The following is a 15080-nucleotide window of genomic DNA, read 5'->3' as shown; positions in this document are numbered from 1 at the left end:
AAGTATCTGCATAGTACCGACACTAGCGACGTCCGTCATATATGATAACTGCGCAATACTTAACATACTGCTGAGCCGGGCGATAACATCATGTGTGGAACGTGTTGGAAGGCTTAACTTGGCGGCTACCATCGTGACGCAACGGCTAGAGATACTCTCGTGAACAAAGGACGCTTCACGGCAGCTATCGCTACCAATACCGTAGTCCCGTAATCGCTGCCCAACCTAGATCTGTCAGTTTGCTGGGGTTTTCAGGACATCTCGGGAAAATGCATTCCACTCCCTAACAATATGGCAAATACTCTAGTTCGTTACATAGTCAGAGTTTCACATAGCCAACATTGGTGGACGAACTGTGGACGAATGAGCGAAGGATCACTCTCCATCCCAGCGAAATATCTTGGGAGCCCACAAGATCTGCGCCGCCACGATGAGACTTGTTCACGTGCGATTTAAGTCGCATCGCACACAAACTTTAATCCTGTGTGGTCCCATGCCTAACTTCTCTTCCACAATAAATCTCCAACAAACACGTCTCCAACAAACACGTCTCCACTCCTCCACGCAAGATTTCAAACCAACCATCACCTCCACTATTGCACCTGTGATTGACCCTCGCCCCGTTTCTGGCCAAATTAGTGCTGCGATTCCAGGCAAAGACACCCGCTCCATGTCTCACACCGAGCGAGCGAACCTCCTTCGTAGCCCAGCTATTTCGATCACATCGGCACCAATCGTATCCGCCATGTCCCCAAGCTCCTCTTTATGTCCGCCTCCCCCGATGCGCATGCGTACTTCACGGCACACTCACAGGCCGACGGCATCTACCTTCTAGTAAACTGCATAGCCGGTCCAGCAGCCCAGCACATCGTTGAGTGGTTGACAGACATGGGAAAATGCACGAAGCCGTACAGCATTCCCCTCCGTAGCGGTCACTTTCTTGAGAACCTAGCTGTTCGTCGGGCGGCACTCATTCTGGGTATGAGCCCATACGTCGCCCATTTCACAAAGAAGTTTTGCGACCACCTTCTCACGGGTACTGCATCCTACGACGAGATTGCAATGATCGGAAATCTCACGACCGATGACGACCCTTTGTTCAACTGCCTGATCAAAAATCTCGCACACCTTCGCGCATGGAATGGTATTGAGGACTTTGTACAGTTCGAGAAGTTCCTATCTAGTCATCCTGAGCTTGCGGCAGCTATCGCGTATATGGAGGGTCGACTTGTTGTTAGTTGCGAGGGATGCAGGAAACGGACACCTTTGAAGTTGCGCAGGAAGGCAAACGAGATGTATTGATGTGAGTAGGGACAGTATGGCGGCAATGGTGTTTCGAGGTTCATGGATACGGCAACGACAGAGAAAGCATGCTGAGTATAAAAGGGTTGGATTCGCCCTATGGTTAGCTGCCATTGTACTTAACGTGTTGGTCAGATAGCACAGGAGGTAGGATAATGGCTTCGACTGGTGGGAATTGAATTTGAGCAACTTCATGCACAAGATGGTCCTCTTATCCATTATGTAGATCAATTGGTATGACACAGAGCCTTTTTCCATTAATAAAGCATGCCATAGTTGTACAATCAATCTAATTTATCCTAGAAGTAGCTTTGATATTATCGTGTTGACATTGAGAAGAACGGCGAAGGTGTTAGGTAGCTAACCCTTATTAGCAGGGAACAGTTACAGGCTAGTAATGTAATATGAGGATTGAGGTTGCGAGGTTCAGGGTTAGGACGAGCCCGTCGGTTTCATTTATGTTTCTCTGATCCGCAGCCGAGGCTCGTCGATGTAATTGACCTTGCTATCCAAACAGAAAATACCCTTATCCTCATTTTGATTCACATCTCTAGTATTCCTTTGACGATAGTGAGTGGCTTGACGAAGGCCGAATCTCTCAGAGCCCAGGTCTATGTTCCGAGAGAACTCTATGAATGCTTTGGGCTAGGGGTCTCTTCTTCCTCTACTCCTCGCCCCTTAAATGGTGGACCAAATTCTTGCTATCACTTATTTTTGTCGAGATAAGCTGCCTAGATGGCGCTGTCGCCATCCACTCCCAGCATCTTTCACATGGCCTTCTCAACGGTGCCTAGGAGGTTTGTAGTGATCGGACTTGTGAACGAGAACGTATCAACCTCTGAACAGGTACCTGATCTTAAATCGTTTGTCCCTTCTTTATTTGCCACCAGGTCGTCATCATCCTAGGGCATCTCTCCCAATACTAATGCCTTCCAATTCCGCATGTCTTAGCTTTCAAGTAGCTCCTGCTTTCCACCTCTCTCCCCTCTGTTTTCCTTCCCCAGTTCCCTGTCCTGCCCTGTGCTTTCCTCACTGTTAAATTAATGGGTGGCAATTCTGCCACTCATGCAGGCGCCATTGTGTCTGCCCTTATTTCTACGGCCCCCCCTCCATTCCTCAACACAACCGTCTCTTCCAACCCCCCGAGAGCATCTTTTCCCCAGCAAACTCAGGTACGTTCTCATACCCGCTTCACCTCACTCATATCAGCCTGTCCATGATTCATCCGTTGATTCCATTAAATTCAGATTTTGATTGTCCCTACATCTTTGCGCTGTAGGGAAACGTGGACCCAGTTGCCTCAAGCATTCTCAACAGTTGCATTAAGGAGCTCATCGACGATGCGTTTCAAAGCTTTCGTTCCACGTTACCTCAGCATACTCCCAATGGCTCTGGGCTGGGCCTCTTATATGGACCCCAAGGCAGACCCCAAGGAATCCGACAGCGGCGTTGTCAGTCTATCTCTCAAATCAGACCACAATGAGACCCTTCCTCAGTTCGACACTAGATGCAACCCAAACAACTTCACAGAGATCCAGCGCTTCGATGGCAATGACTGGATTCATTATTACACTTGCATGTATGAGGAATCCTGTCGCGATCTTAAAGGAATAGGAACATGCTATCAAGGCAACTCGATTCACATCCTCCCTGTTGCTGATGACAACAATTACACCAACATTCACCTGCACATCGTGGATCCGCCTTTCGAGGACGCGAAGCGATGCTCTCCGACTAACCAGTCCGAATCGTTGTCATGGGATGGCCAGAGTTGGTTCGTTGGGGGTGTCTGCTTTCCGCCATATGAATGCAAAGAATTCTCGGGTGGATCTGTATTTTGCGTGATACAAGGGCTCAAACAATCCGATCGTCCACCAGTATTGCCAATAAATACCGAACCACCCCCCCCAATGCCTGCCGATAGCGAAACTCCCTCTGTTCCAACAAAATGCAGGAACGAAACAGATCTGTTGCGATGGAACGGTACTATGTGGATCATTTTCCAGAAATGTCCATCTGGCTCGACGTGTTACGAGGACGAATCCGGCCAGGCGAGCTGCATGGCGATTGATGCAATCCAGCATCCACCACATTTTCTGTCCTCTCCAATATTGCGTATCCGTGACGATATCCGCGGCGCAGAAAGGTCATCCGATCACATTCGAAGGGATATGGCGGATGACAGGGCTTCAGGCAACTCGGAACAAATTATTCCAAAACCAAGAGGCCCACAGTCTTGCATTCAGCATGATAATTACGCCAGCATTATCGAGGCCTACAGCGGAAAAATGTACTTGCATTCTGTTTGTCTCCCCTATGGCGAACGACCAGGCTGCTGTGTCGAAAGCTCCTCTGGTAAGTGGAGCATGGATGCATACACAGAATGTGGATCTCGGGATCCAGGTGGGTTCTGCAACAAAAGCTGGAAGAATGAGAAACTAGTGAGCAATTCTGCGCCTAAAGCTACGAGGCACGATCTTTGAGCGATGCAACTCAGATGACACTGGCTCGCTTTCTGCACGGCCCTAGAAGGTTAGAAGAGGAGGGTGTTAGACACTCCAGGTATCAGGCGTATGATAAGTTTGAGTTTGGACATTCATTATACTTGAAACGGTAGTGTTGGGGTGTCTAGATGTTCCCCATCGGGGTGTTTGTGGGCTTTGTGCTCAGTGTGTTTTCTTAACATCGATATCTTCTCATCAAATCGAACGATCGCGATTCGGCGTTCTTCACAGCCTCTTTACTTTGCATCCTTTTGTGATTTTATTCGAGACTTCTTCACTCTCATGTATGACAACATCCCCTCCTACAGCAGTGCTTTCACCTTCTATTCCAACCAATACCATCAGGGGCTTAACCGAATTTGGAACTCCACAATCCACCTCTTCGACCGGACAACATCATCCAAACTATTTGAAGATTGCATTGCTAATGCATGATGTTTCCGACACAAGTTTGGACCAAGTCCCTATACTAGCAGCCACTACTTCGGTTCTGCGTCGGCATATCCCTCCCTAGTGGCGAAAACCCACTGTGCCGGGAAATATGAGAGGTACTTTAACTCTACGTAATTCAAACTCTCTGTTCACATTAATAGTTACAGGATTCTATATAGGTTATCTGCTGTAGCTACCCTTAAAACTCTTAATCCTTTCATATCTAATAAGTTATATTTGTATTGTTGCCGTTACGCATACTTCATAGAGAGCCTTCTTTTAAGGGGTAATAGTATTCCTTTACTATAGCACTACTATTATATTTGACTACTGTTTGTGCTTACAAAAGAATCTTAGTTATCCAAGTCTTAGCGCTTTACAATAATGCTAGGATGTCATCACCAGCCTTATGCCTTCTGTGGCGCGCAAATTCAAGCAAGGTCGCCACGCTAATCGGTACTTCTACAGAGCTGATCTCAACTAGTGTAAAATGGCCCCGCATTTAGTCATCACGTCGTAATAGTGTGAATACAGTAAGCTAGGCCTATGGCTGGTAGGTCTGTGATTGTGCGAAGTCTTGGGAAGCGGGCCACCCTCAACCCCACAGCCTTGCAACTCAACTTGGACATGCCATTTTCGGAATACCTTTTAGCTTTCATATAGCTTACTTCGGTAACGCCGATTATTCCGTTGCCGATATATCATCCCCTAAGGTGGCGTTGCGCCCTTATCAAGCAGCAGCTTCACCACCTGCTCGTGGCCTCCAGATGAAGCCCCCTGGAGTGCGTTACCGTAGAATCCACCGTGTATATTGACCTCAGCACCCTTGTCAAGCAGCAGCTTCACCACCTGCTCGTGGCCTCTAGATGAAGCCGCCTGGAGTGCGTTGCCATAGTATCCACGATGCGTGTTGATGTCAGCGCCCCTGTCGAGCAACAGCTTCACCACCTGCTCATGGCCTCCAGATGAAGCCGCCTGGAGTGCATTGCCGTAGTATCCACCCTGCGCGTTAACGTCGGCGTCCTTGTTAAGCAACAGCTTCACTACCTGCTCGTGGCCTCCAGATGAAGCCGCCTGGAGTGTGTTGCCGTAGAATCCGCCCTGCGTGTTGACGTCGGCACCCTTGTCAAGCAGCAGCTTCACTACCTGCTCATGCCCTCTAGATGAAGCCTCTAGGAGTGCGTTGCTATATCTATACTGCGCGTTGACGTCGGCGCCCTTGCCAAGCAACAGCTTTACCACCTGCTCGTGGCCTCCAGAGGAAGCCGCCTGGAGTGCGTTGCCGTAGAATCCACCCTGAATGTTAACGTCAGCGCCCTTGCCAAGCAGCAGCTTCACCACCTGCTCGTGGCCTCCAGATGAAGCCGCCTGGAGTGCATTGCCGTGGTGTCCGCCCTGCGCGTTGACGTCAGCGCCCCTGTCGAGCAGCAGCTTCACCATCTGCTCGTGGCCTCTAGATGAAGCCGCCTGGAGTGCGTTACCGCAGTGTCCACCCTGCGCGTTGACGTCGGCGTTCTTGTCAAGCAACAACTTCATCACCTGCTCGTTGCCTCCAGATGAAGCCGCCTGGAGTGCGTTGCCGTAGTATCCACCCTGCGCGTTGACATCAGCGCCCCTGTCAAGTAGCAGCTTCACCATTTGCTCGTGGTCTCTAGACGAAGCCACCTGGAGTGCGTTGCCTTGTTCTCCACCCTGCGTGTTGATGTCGCCGCCCCTGTCGAGCAGTAGCTTCACCATCTGCTCGTGGTCTCTAGATGAAGCCGCCTGGAGTGCGCTATCGTAGACTCCACCCTGAGCGTTGACGTCAGCGCCCCTGTCGAGCAGCAGCTTCACCACCTGCTTGTGGCATCCGAATGAAGCCGCTTGGAGTGCGTTGTTGTAGTACCCACCCTGCGCGTTAACGTCAGCACCCCTGTCGAGCAGCAGCTTTACCACCTCCTCAAGGCCTGAGAGTCCTGCATGATATAATGGGGCTGGTATTTGCTCTAGACCCTTACTAAAATCAGGCTCCTGCCAAGGCTGGTCTGGATCGTATAACCGAATCCAGTTAATGTATACAGCGTTATCCGTTGAAAATAGATTTATTGCAACTTGGGTTGTCTTTTCCAATTGATCCCCTATCATTCTAGCATGGCTGATCCAGAATTTTGCAGAGTATTGTGCGAGTTTGAATCCCTCAAGCGTTTCGTTTGAGAACGGCTCTGCCTGTTGGAACTGAAGAAGGTAACTAAGACAGGCCCTCGCTATAGCATCGTGAGAGGCAACTTCTTGCATGCCATACTGCGCTGCTCTGCCTTTTTGTATTCTGTCTGAGAGCAGGTACTCCTTAACTGAGTAATGTGCCAATACAACAACTCGTGTGCTTGGCCTTGCCCACCTATCCTCGTCACCTGCAGTCGTAGTAACGAGACTAGAACAAATGTTTAAGGCCTCTAGTGGATCTTCCAAGACCTCATCTCGATCAAATGCAGGGTCACGATCTACGTCAATGGCGACCACTTCGGCGACCTCTTCTATTAAGAGTGGCCGAGCAGAGAATGTCAGCCATCGTAAGATTCGGATAGCGTATTGGGAATACTCTTCGCTAATATCAGAAAGAATCCGGTCGTATGTCTGGTCCAGAGTCGGCGGTAGTGTTGCAAGGGCGTTCTTTAACATTTTTCGGTTCACACACTTTCCTAGTTCATCTAGCTGGCAAACAGCCCACCGAAACCTAGCATTATCGTCAGCATATGATGTTAATGGCTTTGTAGTTAAGTCAAACGCACATTCCCTTGGCTCCGTTCATTAAGGTAGCCTCAATCCTAGCGGCGTCCTTCTCCCATTTTCGCAAGCGCTTGTCATCAGATAGCCTTTGTCGAACATATCGCCGTATATCCTTATCTACCAGTTTGCTTTGAAGACATATGGCGTTCTGGCAGTCTACTAGACCCTCCAAGATGCTCTCGATATCCCGTTGTCTTCGGCTTGTTACTACAAGGTGAAAATTCTGGAGCTGCCAATCAGCCATTGCCTTGAGCATGTCCATGAGGTCTGCACGTTGGGAACATTCATCTAAAGCATCGAGAACAACGTAGGTCTGCGGAAACTCCCGAATCATCCCCTGCGTTACTTCTAGAAGTGAATTCACTGACGGCTGTCGATGCCCATTCTCGCAAGAAGAGAACAAGGCATCTAAACCAGCAGGGATCTTAATGGATTGTTGTGACAGCTGGCAAATCAACGAGCGCAACATCTTCTCCGGATCCTGCTTCTGCGCATCGTTGAAGTCGAAGAAGAAATACGCAACCACTTTTCCAGGATCATCATGACAGTGCTGGAGCACATTTTGGACAATAGCAGAACTTAGGATGGTCTTGCCACACCCCGGAATCCCATACAGCCAAAGAGGCGACGAAACTTCCGTCTTCCATCTAGTGTATTTTTCACTCTCAAGAAACCAAAGCCCAGTGTCAGCCTGCCGTTGCTTGAGCGCTTTCTGGTAGTTCGTAGATGGGTCTGGCGCAGATAGCCACTGGCGGATCTTGCAGAGCTTTGCATCTACAGAGGAGTTAGAGTAAATTCTATGTTTTTTCTTATCAAGGGACCGACCTGTGAGGGGCTGCAAGGTTGACGATGCAGCGGCGTAGTAGAACGTCAGGTTCCCAATATAGTTTCGCAGGATCTTCATAATATTCTCCACTTTGGCGTCGTGGCGCAGGCTCACTATTGCCTTCTTACCCCTTTTTCGCCAGTTGTCGGTAATTTCTGGTAATGTTTTTGCGAGGATGGCGTCTAGCTGCGCGATTTGTTCTTGACATCCTTCTATAGTAAGCAAGAGGCCTTTTCCAGTTCCGTCCGCCACCGAGTCCGCGTCGATAGCTCCTTTGATTTGTTGAAGCGTGGTCTCCAACAGAGGGAGCTCAGTCTTGACATGACGAAAAGTTTTCGGGACTTCTCCCACGATGGAGTGAAACTCTTCAAGGCGACGCACAACTCTAGTGCTGAAATCAACGAGTTGGACGATGCTGGCGACAACGCTGACAACAACTAATGCTTCGACCATTTAGAGCACATTGCTGATTCCTATGTCCTAGCGAATATTCCGCGAAGTTGTGACGTGACGAACAGCGCCAGGCAGAAGCATAGTGGGGTAGCATAGCTGGAGGCATGGGCCACCAGGTGTGGCAGTGCGAGGCAAAACCTCTGCGAGATACTACTCAGTCTCTAGTGATAAGTAAATGTGTAGGATTAGTAAACCTCCGCCTAATATATAACAATAAAGTCCCCTTATAGCAATTCGCCTATTCTACACCTAAATTATGGTTATAACTCTAAGTAATGTGGTTGCGGTAATGAGGCTTAGTGAGGCTCAGATGAGCGTCACACCACCTCCCTATAACCACCGACCTTGCTCACCCATTTGATAAGCTCCCTCCTTCGTATATAAACCCTTAGAGTACACTCCTTTCGCAATCAATCCAGTTCTTCATTTCTGCGCCTACCAAAAGCTTCGCATAATAACTTTGTGATGATCTAAGTCTCCACTGTTTGCAGGGAGAACGGCCAACCCGGTCCGGCCACACCCTTGTAAGGTTGCGATTCGGGCCGTGTCCTGAGGGAGTTGATTTGGTTGACCGGAGTAATGGCCAAGCTGATTTGCAAGACTGTGGGGCGGAGGAACACTATTATCCCATAAAAGACGTCTCTCTATAAAGTAAACAGGATAGCGACAATCTAAACATAATTTATTAAACAGGAGGAGGCTAAGAAGTTTAGGAGTAGCTACAACACGCGACTTTATAGAATTGTGGTAGAGATTAATGCACGTAGAGAGTTTCAGTTGTGTGTGTGGTTAAAGCACCTCATATTTTCTAAATTTGCACGAAGACGCACCCCGAGGGACAATATGTCAGATTCCCGGCTGCAAGGAAGGTTTGCGGCCACCTCTGGACTGCACCACTTCCCAGTCATCGATGTTGGGCCTTCAGTTTGAGAACCTTCTTCTCCTGTGAAGGCTCGACAAATGCCAAAATCCGTCCTGTACAGCTTAATCGCAACGTCTGAGGCCTGAAGGGGAATTATCTTATAAGTAAATCGACTAAGTTGGATGATCCGCCTTTCGTGGACTAGGATATTACTTGGCTTGATACTCGGATGCCGAATTCCTTGCTAGTGCTAGTAACCTAAAGTACGCGCTAAGCAAAGGGAAAATCGCGACAAATCCTACTCCTAAATGGCATTAGATGAGAATGGGCTGCCGCTCGAGTCATACCAAAACTCCTCTGGACACCATTCATGAAAGAAATTGACCAATTCTCCAGTAGTGACCGGATATAGCAGAATAGAAAACGTGGTCTTCTGCAAATAGGACCCAACACGTTGCATTGCATGTCGGTGGTGCAACCTGTGCATCTATACCACTTCCTTGATTAGATCTTCAAGCTTTGCGCGGTGGTTTACTCGGATACTTTGACGCACAAGGCGGATGCGTTGGCGAACAGCTTCAATCAATGCGGTGCCAGAATACCCGACTACCTTTTCGAATTCGAGCGGAATCGCCTCATTGATTCTAAATTCCATGTGTTGGCCTTGCCGACCGGACCAGTTCACTGAGCACAGTTCTCTGGCGTTGGTGCATAATCAGCAAGCCATTCAATAAGGCCATGAATCCAATTGCGAGACACCCGAGCAGCATTTATTCCAAGACATAGAGGACACCAAAGAATGAAACGGCGTGCTTTCTGCTAAATTGCTCTTTGGAGGAGGGAAATACCAATATGTATCTTAGTATTTACATGGGGAACCCCTAACAGCTCTTTGGTAACCAGTGCATGTTCGTTGCTAAGAGTTTTTGCGTACATAGATTCGGGATTTAATCTTCCAGGAATATGATATGGGGTAGAATATCCAGACGTCGCTGTGTAGAATACATCGGGGGAAGTTGTATAGTCTTCCTGAACTGGCAGCGAGTTTATGGGATCTAGTTCGGACCCAGAAGTATTCGATTGGTAAAAGCCATGGTCTATATTCCGAGTCAAGGGTCCATGTGTACAGGGCGATGTGAGGCCATGTGTCCAGGATCGGGCGTGCAGGACATTTCGGGGGTTGTGGGTAAAATTCCTCCAGGGCTTGCTGCCAGGCTCTAGGATACCATTTGGGGGCAGCAGGATTCAGCTTACTTAGGCCCCTTTCCATATTCTAGGTCAAAGGAGGGCGTTGTTGAAGATATCTCGAGAACGCTGAAGATTAGGCTTGGAAAGTTCGTCAGCTAAGGGCTACATGGAGAGAAGGCCGTGCGCTCAGCCTGCACCTGACATTTTTATCTCAGAACCACCATGACGTATGCACGCATAGACAATTTTCGGAGTATAGCCAGAAATGGGGAGAAGAAAATGTGGTCTTTAGTAAGCTCTAGATTCAAGTCACAAGAACACAAAGCGTGATGAGGAGAAATATTCAATTACACAATCACGCTGAACAAGAAACACAAACAGCATCTACGCTGCACTATCCTTATACATTCCCTTAGCATCCAACGCCAAGAGCGAGCAGCCTGCTCTTCACATCCATAGGCCTCATAGCTTGATTAATAACAACACTAGAAATTGCGCCCATTCGAACAATAGAAACATACCCCGGCGTAACCTCAGTCGCCAGCACTTCGACACACTTCATTACTTCCTCTTTTGAAAGCGGAGTTCGGATCGAGCCTTGGAGTGATTGCAACAATGCAGCCATTGAGAACGACACTCGCGTACCGCCACCTCTGCTCGCCACCAGCAGCGATAGCACAGCCAAGACGTCCTCGGATCGCTGAAGTGCCGCCTTTCGCTGAAGTTCCGCTGGTGATGGTGGGTTGGGAAGAGATTCGGCGAGGGCCTGCTTCGCTAGGATGCGATCGAGTAGATTTGACTTGCGGACCTGAGTGAACTCGGTCATCTTGGCCTGCACCGGGTGGGCTTGTGCCAGAATCGGCTCGTTCTCCTTGCCTGTAGTCTCTCTGACTTTCTTCTGTGAGCGACCGTGCTGTGCGCTATCTTTGAACTCCCGCAGCCTCTTGCGGCCCTTTTCGCGGAGAGGAGCAACACCTGCGAGGGACGGACAAAGGGTGATTTCAGCGTGCGGAAGCTGGGCAAGGAATTTGGGAATGGCGGTTTCATCGAGGAAGGGCTGGATGCTCGTTTGTGCTACGTCGGTTTTCCGAGGTCGTCCTCGCCGCTTCGGTGTCGCAATTGGCCGTGCTTTAATCTTTTGCTGCGCAGCGTGCATTTCATTCCAAGCTCTCCAGAGGTGATCCAACCCCTCCATGAACATGGCCTGCAGCGCATCCTCGTTCATTGTCCCAACCGGCCCCATCTTGTGTTCGTCATGAAGTTCGAGACATATCTTGCCGCCGCTGTAGTCGGACAGATAGAATGGGGTGTTGTTGCCAGAGGGACCAGAGCCAAGGACGCCGAGGCAAAGCCTAACGTCGTCGATGGTGACTTTGCGCTTCTTCCAGACAGATGAGATAGACTGCGTTAACTCTCGAAGGTCAACGGGTGTCGCGGTGCCATTGTGTGCGTAATGTAGCGAAAGCGCCGTGAGAAAGGAGGAGTGAAGGGATAGGAGATTGACCAACTCCACAGGAAGCGCGCGCGAGGCGACAGGCGACATTGTTATTGATGATAAGATGTAGTCTGTTGAGATAGAATAGACAATGCGCTGAGAGAAATATTGGGGTGAGAATGGAGTTGAGAGAGGAAGACCCGGGAGTGAGGGTTGATGTTTAGAGGTCGAGGGGCTGGCAGACGCGACACGCTAGGCGAGATTGGGGCTTAATTGTGCGCGACGCGTCTCTGACCAATGAGATGCGCAGGACAACAAGTCACCCTCATTTTCTGTGACGTCGTCCCGTGGTCGACTTTTCCACCCGCCCTCTTGGAATAAATTGATAGGTTGTCCTCATAACTTTTGCTAGGCGGGGAGGGCGTCGCATGCCACACCCCCCTTGGCGACATTTCAACTCATGCGATAAACCCGATTCCAAGTTTCGCATTGCATCATCGAGGGACACTCGAGGACAGATTTGACCAGCCGAATCTCCTGCTGGTATTCAGAAAGATGTTAACAAGATCCTAATTTCTGCTGCAAATGAGATTCTTCTCACGTTCCAAACTTTTGAGAATCTTTGGGAAAACAATCCAAGGGATTCCTACTTAAGACCAGTAACTAGTCGGCAGGTACACCTACTTGGAGGCGAGGTTCGAGCTCGAAAAATACCTTAGGGCCGAAAAAACAGTATCCATGAGGGGCAATGGATAACAGTGAACTGATTTCATACTTCATACAGATGCAAAAATACTAACTTCATGAGGCTCAATGCCACGATGGAAGATGCATCATCCCGAAGAACCGACCAACCTCGGTGTCACCTACTTCGATCCAAACCAGCTTCCGAGCCAGCTCTTGGACTGGCCCGCCTTCTCCGTCACTGTCTTATCGAACTTGTCTACAGCACTGTTCAACTCCTTGCCGGTCTCCTTCCTCGCCTCTTCGAATTTCCTCGTAGCATCCTGGCGGTATGCGTCAAGTTTCGCGTCGACTTTATTGGCTGTGGCTTTCGCGCTGTCAACCTGCGAACGGTTGCTTAGCAAGGGCTCATGATCCAGGAACTATACGCTGGGCCACGCCGGTATGCGAGGTTAAACATACTGCCTGGTTGTAGTTTTGCTCTATCTGCTCCTTGGTCAACTCTCCATACTTCTTTGCTTCCTTCCCCCGCCCCGGCAGCTCGCTCTTGAATTTGGCGGAAGCACGTGCGGCATCCTCTGACAGATATTAGTGCTGCGAACCAACCAAACATGACATTGACAATGAGCACACCCTCAAACTTTTTCTCGGCAATGGTCGGGCTTCCCCCGGCATTATACAAGTAGTAAGTGCCGACACCAAGAGCACCAATGCCACCCCATGTAAACAGTCGACGTGCTGCCATTGTTGAATCGAAGAAAGTAAAGGTTTTGAAATAGGTAAAGTAGGGACTGGAGTTGTTTCTGGCGGGGTCTGAAATGAAGATGCAGGAGTACGAGGGGGGGTACTTATGGGTGGTGGGCTGATGGCATTGTTTGGATGCGGAGTCTTTCCAGGATGCGACCAGGAATCCCCAATGACGTCGGCCTGTCGTCCTCCGCAATTCCAAGCTTCAGCACGGGCCCCATCAGCCACTTGACGCGAACCAGATCACGAACGCCGCTCATCGTCGCTCTTAATCCCTTGTGTTTCTTGCTATTCCCCCTGCACCCTACGGATGCAGGTTTATTTGTGCATTCTTGTGTCTGTATTTTTGCGGTTTATTCAGCAGGTTGAATTAGGGACGTTAGTGGTGAATTGCGGGCAAACCCCTTTCTCCATCGCGCCTGCCTCAACTCACGCAAAGTGTTCTAGTGGTTGACTTCCACGCTAGACTCATGCATCTATCATAACGCGGGCTCATAGCCATCCACCTTTATCACCTTTACATACACATCCCTGCATTTATCATGGCAGAACAGCACATCAATCTCGTCGACCACGCTGACAACGAGCTCGAACCCGAAGCGCCCTCCGAACAATCTCCGCGAACACCAGACTCTCATATTGACATCCTATATGAGAACCAGCGGGGATGGTTTGTGTTTGGCATCCCACTCTTCTCCTCCAAAGCCCTCTGGAATCTCAAAATCGACCACTCGCCATGGGTGGACGCAAGCCTCAAACCCTCGGCCGTCAATATCACCAACGCACAAGTTCCCGACCCAAGCTGGGTGTGGGAGTGGAAGAGCTGGTATGTGGATATGAGCCACGATGTCGATGAGGAAGGATGGCAGTACAGCTTGTGGTTTAGAGGAGCAGCGTGGCATGGCAATCACCCTTGGTTTCATAGCTTTGTGCGTAGGAGACGGTGGTTGAGGAGGCGGGTGAAACAGAAGCTCCCGAAGAAGACCAAGAAGAATAGAGAGAGATTGTTCGGGGAGACATTCAGCATTGGGACGACGCTGGCACGGACGAGCACCCTTGGACCGGCCAGTTTGGAGGGCAGTTACACCGAGGACTCGGTGGATGAGGAGATCAGGGATATTCCGACCCTGATGCATAGGCTGAAGAAGGCGGCTATTGATCGCGAGAAGATTGTGGCAATCAATAGGTTCATCGACGAGGCAGGCGAGGAGTTGCATTATTTGGCGGAGCAGGTACGTATCCTTCCCGTGGAGTTACCGTTCCTTTTTCTAATTACCCACAGATACCGGCCATCATGTCAATGCTCATCTTCCAAAACTCCCGTCGCCAACTCCTTGCTACCCTCATGCGAACATTCGACGTCGCGAAGGACCATCGAGAAGAACACAGGGAAAGGGGCGAACCTGAAGACGAGGTAGAGGAACGACGAATAAACAACCTGCTAAAAGCTGTGGAGGCAGCAGAGGCCGAGTGCAAGAAGTTAGAGTACTGGAGCGACATTCGCAAGCTAGCCGAGAATGGAAGCGATGGCGCTGCAGACCCCGCGGGCGAGTGGGATCATCAATGGGAGGGTCTCGGTGGAAGTGGAGCTGTGCATCCTTGAAGCTTTCCACCCCATTTTTGGAGCATTTCACAGCTCAGTGAGAAGTTTTGGATATCAGCGGCATAAATGAAATACCGAGTCAACAAGACCACGCAGCGGTGCATAAGCGCTTTACCGCTACAGAGACTGTCACCCCCACGTTTCAAGTACATACCTATCACTAGGTAGAAAAACATACCATCACCAAGTCAGCATGCCAGCGTTCCGTCCACATCTTCACTTCTCTGCTTGCCTGGCTCTGACCCGGATTAGCCCGTTCGTATCTTCCACCGTCGATG

The 15080-nt window shown here is 49.7% G+C and overlaps 7 protein-coding genes across 7 annotated transcripts; 3 read left to right on the top strand and 4 right to left on the bottom strand.

The window, feature by feature from the left end:
• Window positions 1-765: 765 nt before the first annotated feature.
• BDR25DRAFT_309403 (uncharacterized protein) lies at window positions 766-1302 on the top strand (the record flags this gene model as incomplete). Its single annotated transcript, XM_033691081.1, has 1 exon — window positions 766-1302. The coding sequence occupies one exon, from the start codon at window positions 766-768 to the stop codon at window positions 1300-1302; it is 537 nt and encodes a 178-aa protein (XP_033553942.1).
• A 404-nt stretch (window positions 1303-1706) lies between these two features.
• On the top strand, window positions 1707-4901 carry BDR25DRAFT_348987 (uncharacterized protein; the record flags this gene model as incomplete). The annotated part of the gene is made up of 13 exons (XM_033694494.1): window positions 1707-1747; window positions 1785-2018; window positions 2064-2165; window positions 2209-2322; window positions 2374-2558; window positions 2598-2646; window positions 2678-3743; window positions 3773-3848; window positions 3890-4266; window positions 4321-4385; window positions 4644-4678; window positions 4707-4743; window positions 4814-4901. 13 exons carry the CDS (start codon window positions 1707-1709, stop codon window positions 4899-4901), a joined length of 2469 nt encoding a protein of 822 aa, XP_033553941.1.
• Window positions 4902-5447: 546 nt separating this feature from the next.
• On the bottom strand, window positions 5448-5774 carry BDR25DRAFT_208317 (ankyrin; the record flags this gene model as incomplete). Its single annotated transcript, XM_033684560.1, has 1 exon — window positions 5448-5774. A coding segment is annotated over one exon (327 nt), but the record flags the coding sequence as incomplete, so codon positions are not given.
• Window positions 5775-7006: 1232 nt separating this feature from the next.
• BDR25DRAFT_251675 (uncharacterized protein) lies at window positions 7007-8224 on the bottom strand (the record flags this gene model as incomplete). The annotated part of the gene is made up of 2 exons (XM_033686134.1): window positions 7830-8224; window positions 7007-7778 (listed from the first exon to the last, which is right to left on the bottom strand). Coding segments are annotated over exons 1-2 (849 nt in total), but the record flags the coding sequence as incomplete, so codon positions are not given.
• Window positions 8225-10722: 2498 nt separating this feature from the next.
• On the bottom strand, window positions 10723-11936 carry BDR25DRAFT_330989 (uncharacterized protein). The gene has a single exon (XM_033692583.1). It carries the CDS (start codon window positions 11874-11876, stop codon window positions 10746-10748), a length of 1131 nt encoding a protein of 376 aa, XP_033553938.1. The 5' UTR covers window positions 11877-11936; the 3' UTR covers window positions 10723-10745.
• Window positions 11937-12373: 437 nt separating this feature from the next.
• BDR25DRAFT_251670 (uncharacterized protein) lies at window positions 12374-13324 on the bottom strand. Its single transcript, XM_033686133.1, has 3 exons — window positions 13086-13324; window positions 12915-13030; window positions 12374-12835 (listed from the first exon to the last, which is right to left on the bottom strand). The coding sequence occupies exons 1-3, from the start codon at window positions 13195-13197 to the stop codon at window positions 12635-12637; spliced, it is 429 nt and encodes a 142-aa protein (XP_033553937.1). The 5' UTR covers window positions 13198-13324; the 3' UTR covers window positions 12374-12634.
• Window positions 13325-13477: 153 nt separating this feature from the next.
• BDR25DRAFT_251665 (uncharacterized protein) lies at window positions 13478-15049 on the top strand. Its single transcript, XM_033686132.1, has 2 exons — window positions 13478-14431; window positions 14482-15049. Exons 1-2 carry the CDS (start codon window positions 13742-13744, stop codon window positions 14800-14802), a joined length of 1011 nt encoding a protein of 336 aa, XP_033553936.1. The 5' UTR covers window positions 13478-13741; the 3' UTR covers window positions 14803-15049.
• Window positions 15050-15080: the final 31 nt, after the last annotated feature.

This window comes from Lindgomyces ingoldianus (genome assembly GCF_010093535.1).
Source record: "Lindgomyces ingoldianus strain ATCC 200398 unplaced genomic scaffold BDR25scaffold_2, whole genome shotgun sequence".
NCBI lineage: Eukaryota > Fungi > Ascomycota > Dothideomycetes > Pleosporales > Lindgomycetaceae > Lindgomyces > Lindgomyces ingoldianus.
Note: the sequence above shows the minus strand (reverse complement) of the source record. Positions and strands in the feature narration are given on the sequence as shown.

Coding starts and splice junctions, on each gene's coding strand:
- BDR25DRAFT_251665 (XM_033686132.1), top strand. CDS start 13,742: ATGGCAGAACAGCACATCAATCTCGTCGACCACGCTGACAACGAGCTC. Junction 14,432..14,481: donor TGCATTATTTGGCGGAGCAG/GTACGTATCCTT, acceptor AATTACCCACAG/ATACCGGCCATCATGTCAAT.
- BDR25DRAFT_251670 (XM_033686133.1), bottom strand. CDS start 13,197: ATGGCAGCACGTCGACTGTTTACATGGGGTGGCATTGGTGCTCTTGGT. Junction 13,031..13,085: donor TGCCGAGAAAAAGTTTGAGG/GTGTGCTCATTG, acceptor AATATCTGTCAG/AGGATGCCGCACGTGCTTCC. Junction 12,836..12,914: donor AGCAAAACTACAACCAGGCA/GTATGTTTAACC, acceptor AACCGTTCGCAG/GTTGACAGCGCGAAAGCCAC.
- BDR25DRAFT_330989 (XM_033692583.1), bottom strand. CDS start 11,876: ATGTCGCCTGTCGCCTCGCGCGCGCTTCCTGTGGAGTTGGTCAATCTC.